The sequence below is a fragment of the Erpetoichthys calabaricus genome, chromosome 3, assembly GCF_900747795.2.
Source record: "Erpetoichthys calabaricus chromosome 3, fErpCal1.3, whole genome shotgun sequence".
Taxonomy (NCBI): domain Eukaryota; kingdom Metazoa; phylum Chordata; class Cladistia; order Polypteriformes; family Polypteridae; genus Erpetoichthys; species Erpetoichthys calabaricus.
This window is the reverse complement of record NC_041396.2, coordinates 239,358,468-239,369,442: the sequence shown is the minus strand read 5'-3', so window position 1 is coordinate 239,369,442 and position 10,975 is coordinate 239,358,468. Positions and strand designations below refer to the sequence as shown.

At 35.9% G+C, this 10,975-nt stretch overlaps 1 protein-coding gene across 1 annotated transcript; it reads right to left on the bottom strand.

Annotated features, from left to right (window-relative positions):
* Window positions 1-1,397: 1,397 nt before the first annotated feature.
* On the bottom strand, window positions 1,398-2,831 carry LOC127526940 (trace amine-associated receptor 4-like). Its single transcript, XM_051924180.1, has one exon. It carries the CDS (start codon window positions 2,795-2,797, stop codon window positions 1,775-1,777), a length of 1,023 nt encoding a protein of 340 aa, XP_051780140.1. The 5' UTR covers window positions 2,798-2,831; the 3' UTR covers window positions 1,398-1,774.
* Between the last annotated feature and the right edge of the window lie 8,144 nt (window positions 2,832-10,975).

Here is a 10,975-nt window from a genome sequence, read left to right as displayed (position 1 = left end):
AAACACCTGAAACCGCTGATCATACCTCAATGACAGTCAGTGGAGTTGGGGAGTAAAGTGCTTGTGCTTCAGCATGAAAGGACTAACAGTTTCTATAAACATACATATGTGTGACCCTACATAATGTGCCTCAGACAAACCTAAAACTGGATCATCTTTTTCAAGAAGCAAAACATTACATTCTTTCTCAAAAATATGTTATACTGTCAATTAACATTTCATTTCAGACAAGCACACTGGTGTTATCAGTCAATAAATAGTGGAGGATGAAAGAAGGGGCTTGGCAAGTGTACTCATAACTGTTGTGTTAGACTTAGACTTAGATTTTGTGTATGTATTCATGCTTTTTCATCCATCCATTTTCATCCATTTCCATGCATCCAATACATTGTTGTGAAAAAACACTCAAGAAGGCACCTACAGTATCTGTAATGTACATTTTGCATAAACACCATCTCAAAATTAAATGTATGCATGCCAAATTTGATGGTCTATTGGTTCTGCCCTGGTTTAAATTCTTAAAGACACCAATATCTCAGAAACTGATAAAACTTGTTTAGAAGTTGGAAACATATACAGTAGGTTCCCTTCACACTCAAGCTCAGTCTGTTTTTTTCACTCATATGTATGAGAAGTATGAACAGCAAAACAACATATGGAATCAAGATTGTTCAAATCTACTCTCATATCTATCTATCTATCTATCTATCTATCTATCTATCTATCTATCTATCTATCTATCTATCTATCTATCTATCTATCTATCTATCTATCTATCTATCTATCTATCATATTTACAAGGACTAAGCAAACAAGGACACGTTCAAGTTAGTTAATTTATTTACAAAACAGGAACATCAAATGAATAAATTAACCTAATCCAGGAACTGCAGTAAATACAGACCAAATTATGCATGAGTGTTCTCAGACAGTGTTGTAATTAGCAGCACAAAATATTTTTCTAAAGTATAGAACTGATTTTTTTTCAAACAGCTAAAATATAAAATGTCTTTTTCGCCCTCTCATATCTGCTGAAGAATGGTGTCTGATCATACCAACTCAATGTGGTATCAACTTTCAATCCTTACTCTTTTCATGTGTAGCTCTTAGCTGGTGGAAACAGCTTCCCATTTCTGTCTGCTGACTACTTCACTGTATTTGGGAGGTGTTGGTAGACTGCCTTCTGTGAATATTTAATAATGACATTGACAATAAACTTATGCATCTAAGGAAAGAATAACAAGTCTTGTGCTATTCTGTTTGATTTAAAGCTCTTCAATTGTGATGACCAATTTTGTAAACTTATCTTGTAATACTTCTTTCAAAACAGTTCTCCAGACTAATGTTTACTCAGATATTTTGACCTCTTTTTATAAATCACTTTGAACAAATGTAGGTCATGTCATTTTTTTAACCCGCTTAGTCCTGAACAGGGTCACGGGAGTCTATCCCAACCAGCAAGGCAGGAACAAACTGATACAGGGAAAACCACAAACACACCCCAACCACACACTAGGGACAATTTATTATCGCCACTCCACATACCTGCATGCCTTTGGACTGTCTGAGGAATGCCTCACAGACATGGTTAGAACTTGCAAACTCCACTCAGGAAGGATGTGAACCCTGGTCTCGCTACTGCAAGACAGCAGCTGTAGCACTGTGCCACCGTGCCCCCTTCAAATGTAGGTATAATTATTTATTTAAGAACATCTTAGTATCCTTGAATGTTTAAAAACTATCATATTTTCTTGGAAGCAAGTACATTCTTTTATCATTCTGAATATAGTCTGGATGTTGAAGAGTTAGAATTAAATATTCTACGTGTTAGAATAATTTTCAGAGCTTTTCTAAACCAGGGATAGAAAAAACCATATATCATTGGATTAAAAGCAGAATTTGTATAACCTAACCAGACAGCAAATTCCATCACTGGCTGAGCTGTTGAAAATTTTCCTTGAGCATCATACAAGCACATAAAAAAGTAGGGCATCCAACAAAATAGAAACACTCCCATTACAATACCTAATGTTTTTGCAGCTTTTCTTTCTCTGTTTTTTGAGATTTTATTTTTGCTTTCTTCTACATTATGCTTTTTATTTTCCATGTTCTGTATGATTCTTGCTTGTCTACTTGCTTCTTTGAAAATCTTTCCATATATAATCATTATTGCAAAGCAAGGTATGAAAAATGCACATGCATTAACTAAAACCCATGTTTCATTAAATAAGAAAATGCATTTTTCACCATTACAAGATAACTGGGCTTCCAAATCTTCATAACCTCTACAGTAAGCACGATCATAAATTAAACCAAAACTGTACATAAATGATATTATCCACCCAACAGCTACAAAGATACCCACCACTTGGAAGTTGATTTTTGTTGTATAACAGAGTGGATCACATACTGCATAATAGCGGTCAATGGCAATGAATCCTAAATGTAAAATTGAAACTGTACAAAGCATGAAATCCACACTGGCGTGAAGCTTACAAAATGCAGCCCCCATATACCAACAGGTTTCAACAGACCTCACAGCACTGAAGGGTAGAACACAAACACCCACCAAAAGATCTGCAGTTGCCAGTGAAAAGACAAGAAAATTGTTTGGAGAATGAAGCTGTTTAAAATGAGAAATAGAAACCATGACTAAAAGGTTCCCACCAATTATTACAATATCAATTAAAAAAAGAAGGCAATATAATAATGTCCTGACAGAATCTGTCCGTGGTACCTTATAGCAATATATATCATTGGCACAGTGTTCATTCATGTTTGGGAATGATATATTCATCCTCCTTATAATTTGTAATCAGTATCTTTCAAATTCAGTAGTCACTGTTGCTGAAATTGAAAAAAAAAACCAAAACATTTGACTGTTGACTTTAACATGCAAATGTGTAAAGTGTATCATATGAGCCAACCAATCTAAAGAATACTGTTACATTTCCATTACATTTAGTTTATATCAAAAAGCAAAAAAAAAAGATCACAGCCACCATTGGTTTAATAATGAACTGTATTCACATTCTAATGTCTTCTCCTATTTTTCACTAAATACAAACTTGCAGATAGAAAATGTGAAAAAAAAATTCCATTGTAAATTATAAGAAATGCATGATATTTCAGTTTGAATTGCATAGAATAAAAAAGAGAATTATGTTTATTTAAATACCAATAACATTCCTGCATACAAAGTACTAAAAACCTATTTTACATAAGTTAGAATCCATTCAAAAATTATTTTTGTGTAATATATATATTACACAAAAATGATATATATAAACTCTATTTATTAAGAATTTCAAAAACAAGTTACATCACTTTTCTACATAGTCACCTTCATTTGTAATACAATTTTCCAAGCGTGTATCAACTTTTTAATGTCCAATTACTACTCCCCCAGCCTTCACCATTTCCAACGAAAATATAAAAGTGAGAAAACTTTTTGAATGTCGCTTATATATATGCATACAAAATCTTTAATTGGGAAATTCAATTTAACAGACTTCATGTACTTGATTAATTATTAAGATTTTCTTCTCTTTGTTGATTTATATATAATTCAATATTAATATTGTATAAGATTTGTATGGAAGTAAAGTGATTTTTAAATTCTGCAAATTAAATGTAGTTTTCTTTTCTTTATAAGCAACTTCAAAAATAAGTAATATGTTTGCTGTGATATTGTCAAATCATGTGGTGTTTTATCAAGAAACTTGAAGATAATTTCCTAATGTTTAAATAATAGTAAAAGATGTTAACGCTTTCAAGAATTACATACGTACCTATATAGAGGAATTGTCAATTTACCAAATGCTGCTTCAGTGAAAAATCTGCCTTTATTGTCCTTTTAATATGTTTGCAGGCCCCGCCTCTCCTTCCCTCTACTGACTTATGCAAATCTTTTCACAGTATATTTGAGTTTGTAGAAAGAGAGGTGAATATATTTTAACTGAATGTCAAAGTACAATTCTCTAAGGAGTTATGCATTAGCTAATTGTCAATGAAGACTACAGACTTTTCAGAGTTGTTTTTGTCATGGGTAAATTTTTCACTATGATGGAATATGTGTCTTCTTTGTGCAAGTACATATATTTGGTTGAATAAGTAGCTTTAATGCTGTTATTTGTATTTGCATTAACTGAATTGATATTGATATTTTTTTCTCATTATATTTGTAACATTCTGGCTGATCTAAACTTGTAACTTTTTTAAGTTAATATAGTAAATGTTTGAAACAGCTCACAGAAGTAGTGCTGTTTTTTCATATTTTTTTCAATTATTTTAGATTACTCCCAAAAGTCTGTGTTCGAGTACCATGCATTTTGTAAACGTGAGTTGCATTCTGAGGGTGAGTGATGCACTTGGCAGTTGTTTTGTAGTTACGTAATTTTTGCCAGAGTTCTGTGGGATTCTTTGTTCATATTCTTATCCCTACAGAAGAATCAAGCATTGTCATCTTTAAGTAAGCTGCATAAACGTGCATCCCTGCTGTGGGCAGAACATTCATAAAGGCAAATAACTTTATTTTTTAAAAGAATAGAATTTGAACCTTGTGATGATGTGTAGAATGGGGAGTGGTCTAGTATTGATAAGAAGTAATATAATGGAAACAACAAAAATAAATCTTGCAGAACCTAAGTCTTTTTAGGTTCAGTGGCAACTGGGCGACAGTCAAGTTGGAGAAAAGACAACTCGCGAAAGACAATTCGGCGAAGAAACATCTTGGCAAAATACAACTTGCTTTACCAGTTAGGTAATAGTTAGGTTCAAAAAGATTTTTTAAAATATTTAAATGACAAACAAACTTTATTCTGCAGATGGAACAAACTATGTCTTACATTATCTTCTGCAACCAGTATTGCTAATCCTTTACATAAATTGCTATTATGTATGGAAGTGAGTTCCACTCTGATAAATATCCTGGAAAATACTCTGTTTATTTTTCTGTACTCTGTATATTATCAATTGCTCTAAACGTTCAATAATCAACAAAGAGGATAAATCAAGAGAAACAAAGCCTATTGGAATTATACATGAAACAAACAGCACCATCTACTGGTATGAACTAGGCAATATATCACATTCCTCCCCCCTAGATAACACAATCCTTTAGATAGGCTGGCTGGCGAGTTATTCTTTTAGGATGCTCCAATTCAACATCTGACAGGCCCTCATTTGGAATAATTTCAGTGGGCTCCTCCTGAATCTAATCAGGTGTCATGGGATTATCATCAGCTGATTGTTGGGGTGTAGCTGGCTGTGTGCTATTGTGCTCCTCATGATTTTTCGTGTGGCTCTCAGTGTCCTGAAGCATTGAGTTAGTTACTCACCCTCTAAGCTTGTCAGTGTGTCTCATAGTTATTCGTCCATCATCTGTTTTAACCTCGTAAGATACTGACCCTAAAGCTCTCACTATCATTGCTGGCATCCACCGAGGCCCTGTTGCATAATTTCTTGCATACACACTATCCCCTGCTTTAAACTGTCTTGTTGGACTGTGTGTAACTTTACAAAACTGCGACTCCTTCTTTCTTTACAAATCTGACTCTAGATCTGGGTGGAGACGATCTAAGCATGTTTTAAGTTTCTTGTTCATCAATAGTTCTGCTGGACTGTATCCCGTACTGAAACAAGGAGTTACATGCTGTAGCAGCAGGAACTTTGACAGTCTAAGATGCCAGTCTCCAACCATAATTCTTTTAAGTGTGTCTTTAATAGTTTGCACCATGCGTTTAGCTTGGCCGTTTGATGATGGGTGAAATGGAGCTGTCTTGGTATGATTTATGAGATTATGTCCCAAGAATGCCTGGAACTCATCCGAAGTAAACTGTGCACCATTATCAGACACAATTGTATCCGGAAGTCCATGTGTGGCAAACAACTTTCTCAATATTTGAATGATGCTGTTGTTGCAGCCAAAACAGGGCTAACCTCTAACCACTTTGAGAAGGAATCAACAATGAGAAAAAAGGTTTGTCCTTGATAAGATCCAGCAAAATCAATGTGCAGCCAAGACGATGGGTTCTTGGTTACCTCCCATGGCTGACTAATAGTTTTGGCTGGAGCATGCTGGGTAATTTGACATGAAGTACAGCTAGCTACCCATCGTTCTATTTGTTCATCCATTTTAGGCCAGCACACATAGCTTCTGGCAAGAGCCTTCATATTTACCATACCAGGATGACCTTTGTGTAGAGCAGCAAGCACTAAGGTTTGTGCTTTCTGTGGAATTATTACTCTGTTTCCCCATAGAAGACATCCCCTGTATGATGACAGCTTATGCTGACGCCTTTAAAATGGCTTGAAGTCCTCCCATACTTTTTCCTTCGGCCACCCCTTCCCCACCCAGTTCAGTACACGGGCTAACACTGAATCAGCTGTCGTCATGCATGCAATATCAGATGCCTGAAAGTGGGGTCTGGAGATAGATTCCAGCATAAGAACTTCCAATACTGGGGGAATTTCAGATTCTGGGGTCCTGAGAGGTAAACGGCTTAATGCATCTGCTTTAACAATTTCTTTTCCTGCGTGATACTGAAGTTCATAGTCATATGCATTTAACAGTAATGACCACCTGAGCATGCAAGGTGAAATTATTTGTGGCGTAAGCCCATTTCCTTTAAACAGCCCCAATAATGGTTTGTGGTCTGTGATGATTGTAAAACTGCTACCATATACAGTAGGTACTCATGAAATGTTTTAACTCCTGCAATGATAGCCAGTGCTTCTTTATCAATTTGTGAATAATTTCTTTCTGTATTGGTCATAGTCCTTGAGTAATATGCAATTGGAGCCTCACGACGACCACTTATTCTGTGACTCAGAACAGCTCCTACTCCATAGGGAGAAGCATCACAGGTGAGATTAAGTGGTTTCTCCAAGTCATAATGCACTAAAATACTATCTGGTGATAGCAACTTTTTTACTTCATTGAAAGCTCTCTCATGGGTGTCAGACCATTTCCAAATGGCATTTTTATCCAACAGTCTGTGAAGTGGCTCTGCCACAGTAGCCTTATCTTTTAGAAAAGAATGATGAAGTTTAGAAGTCCCAGAAATGCTTGTAGCTCCTGTTTATTACTTATTGTTGGAGCCTCATGGATCGCTTTAACTTTTGTGGTAGTTGGATGAATTCCTTCAGCATCAACTCTCAACCCTAGAAACTCTACACTTGGTACACCAAACACACATTTGTCTTTTTTTAGCCTCAAGCCTACATCTGCAAATTGTTGAAGTACTAAATGCACTTTTTCAACTAAGGCTTGCATAGTCTCTGCTCCAATTAAAATATCATCAAAATAAGGAACCACTCCCGGGATGCCTGAAAGGAGGTCGTCCATTAATTTCTGAAAAATCCCAGGAGCAATACAAACCCCATACTGCAGTAACTCTGATTGCACCTTTGTGAGTAATTATGGTATGTGCCTCTGCAGTTGCATCATCCAATTTCAATTGTTGATATGCTTGTGCCAGGTCTAGTTTTGCAAAAACTCTTCTTTTTGCTAATGTAGTAAGTATCTGATTGATGGATGGAATCTGGTATGGGTGCTCCCGTAATGCCTTATTAATTGTGGATTTGTAGTCAGCACATATTTGAACCTCACCATTCGGTTTTAATACAGGAACACTAGGAGTGGCCCAAATGGGATGAGTTACTGAAACTAGTGCACCCTACTTCACTAGATGATCAAGCTCCATTTCTATTTTTGGGCGGAGAGCAAAAGCAACAGGTCTTAGTTTTAAATGTATGGGTGCTACACTGGGGTCCAACTGAAAAAAAAAACTGGTGCACCCTTAAATTTGCCCAAACCCTCTTCAAACACACAACTAAAATATTTCAGGACTGACTGTATTGGGTCTGTGGAAAAGCTGTGTATTCCTGTTAACTGAATACCTAAGGGTTTAAACCACTCTCCACCAAGTAGACTGGCCAAGTAAATGTATAGAACAGGTTTTTTTAGCAATTAAGTGATTACTTAAACAAAACTCCATCCCTGTTAAGTTTCAGCCAGTTTTTGATTCTATCATAGTACTTAAACTGTCCCAATTAAAATGGTTAGTGATGTACATAAAAATGCAGATGCTAAACACATCTCTATTCTTGTCCTGTTAATTCTGAGTGCAGCTTTTGATTCCATAGAGCCTGATATTCTCATTAATTGATTTTCTGTCAATGTACTACACATAGATGGTCAACCCTTCATCTCACTTTAGCTTCTCTAAAGCTTCTCTTTTTATTTCAAAATATTCCAATATACATCAATAAATCGTTCTTTTAGAAATTACAATGTAGATTCAACCATAACCACATTTATTTGGAATTCAAAACATCCATGTATCCAAAGAGCGACCCTACAAAGGCGGCATGGCTCTACCTAACTTTCAATTTTACTAACATACAACATATAAAAATCTGGACATTGACACAAATAGATGAACATATGCAGGCTTGGTCTGCAATAGAAATAGAATCTTGCAGTTCATCTTTATATTCCTTGCTTTGTGCCCCCATAAATGCAAATTATCACCAATATACTAACAACCCAATAGTGCTTCACTCACTCAGAATATGGAACCAAATGTAGGAAGCATTTTAAGATGGAGAATCTTTTATCAGTGGAACCTCTGCACGAGAACCACCTTATTCAACCCTTGCAAACATATGCAGTTTTTAATGTCTGGAAAACATTTGGGATTAAATCACTTAGAGATCTGTACATAGACAATGTCTTTGCATCCTACGAACAATTACATTCTAAATTTAACTTTCCAGCAACACATTTCTTTCACTATCTTCAAATTAGAAACTTTCTTAAACAGAACCTGCCCAATTTTCCTCATCTTCCATCTCCCTCTATGCTGGAAAATATATTCATCAGTTTCAAGGACTTAGAAAGCATCTCTGCAATATATAAAACCATTTTACAGTCCCTCCCTTTCAAAGATCCAAGAGGACACAGGGAAAAGGATCTCTCCCTCAACATATCAGAAAAGGAGTGGAAGATAGCAAAGCAGAGAATTCACTTAAGCTCCATATGTGCAAAGCATACAATTATTCAACTAAAAATTATATATTGAGCACATCTGTCTCAATAAAATTGTCCAAAATGTTTCCAGGGCTAGATCCAACCTGTGAACGCTGCAATCAAGTTCCAGCATCACTGGGTCACATGTTTTGGGCCTGCACCAAATTAACATCATTTTGGACCAAGATTTTTAAATGCTTTTCAGACAGCCTTGGTGTCACAATCCCTCCTAATCCACTAACAGCTGTGTTTGGTGTTCTTCCAGATGGGCTTAAAGTGGAGAAGGACAAACAAACTGTGATTGCCTTTACTACACTATTGGCACGTAGACTTATCTTGCTCTACTGGAAGAATCCTAATTCTATCCTTTTAAGTCATTATTTGAAATTGGAAAAAATAAAATTCTCACTTAGAGGATCTGTACAGAAATATTTCCAAACCTGGCAGGATCTAATCAATAATATTTTAGAATAAGCTTTTAAATCACTGAGGAAGCAGATTCTTTCCCTATTCTTTTTTTTCTTTTTCTTCTCCATTTATCTATATTCACTTATTAATTTATCTATTTGCTTATTTTTACTAGGTTTAAGTTTTATTCTGTTGCCCATGCTCTCTTTCTCTGGGGTGGGGGTTGATTTGTTTTCAGTCCTATTCTTGTAAAATTGATCTATTTGTATGGAATGTTGTGTGATTTCAATAACATCAATAAAAATGTAAAAAAATGTACTACACTGATTTAAATTCTGTATATATTAGGAGGAAAATTCTCTGTAAGCTATGGAGAGTCCACAGTGGTTCATGATTTTAAATATGGTGTACCACAGGAGTTCATTCTTGGCCCACTGTTATTTTCACTTTACATGCTCCTTTTAGGTCATATTATTTGAAAATATATGGTGAATTATCACAGATGTGCTGATGATAGCACCACATGACACAGATGCTCTTAACCCTCTTATGCAGTGCTAATATCACAGAATGGTTGAAAGTCAACTTTCTTAAGTTAAATGACAAAAATTTTGGGCTCAGGCTCTGATTATTTTGGGAAATTTTGTTACAGGAAACTTGTGCTCTGTGTTATTTATGCTCCATAGTAATCTCAATTCTTTACTTGCTAATCAATTTTTACATTGTGGTTGTTTTTTACCTAATTTTTGATATTGATAGAGATGCTTAAATGAAATAGGGCTGTTAGATTGAACATCACTATTTGAATATAATTTAAATATACTTAACAAAGGTTTTCTTTGAAGGCAAAGGCTGGCATTTGATTGTAAAAGAACAATTTGTTTTACCTGCTGTAATTTTGGCATCAAGATAAGGGCTTGTTTAAGGCTGGTAATACTTGACGTGTACACATGATAAAAAAACAAGTAGACATGATCCCACTCATGACTCATGACTCACGCTGTTTGGAATTTTTGTGCTGAAGCAGACATGATGATATTTCGTAAGTTTGAACGGTTATCTTCATTAGATAGATAGAGAGATAGATAGAGCAGCAGCATACTGATAAAAACAATATTAATTATAGAGTAATAAAAACACAGTGCAAGTTAAAAAGTGCAAGGTGGAGAGTGAGAGGCAGGTATAACAGACAGTAACTTTGTATAACGTTATCGTTTAACCCCACAAATGGTGGAACTGAAAAGTCACATAGTGTGGGGGAGGAACGATCTCCACAGTCTGTCAGTGGAGCAGGACAGTGACAGCAGTCTGTCGCTGAAGCTGCTCCTCTGTCTGGAGATGATACTGTTCAGTGGATGCAGTGGATTCTCCATTATTGACAGGAGCCTGCTCAGTGCCCGTCGCTCCGCCACAGATGTCAAACTGTCCAGCTCCGTGCCTACAATAGAGCCTGCCTTCCTCACCAGTTTGTCCTGGCGTGAGGCGTCCCTCTTCTTTATGCTGCCTCCCTAGCATACCACCAGGTAGAAAAGG

Bases quoted from the DNA above. Each gene is read 5' to 3' on its own strand.
- LOC127526940 (XM_051924180.1), bottom strand. From the start codon at position 2,797: ATGAATATATCATTCCCAAACATGAATGAACACTGTGCCAATGATATA.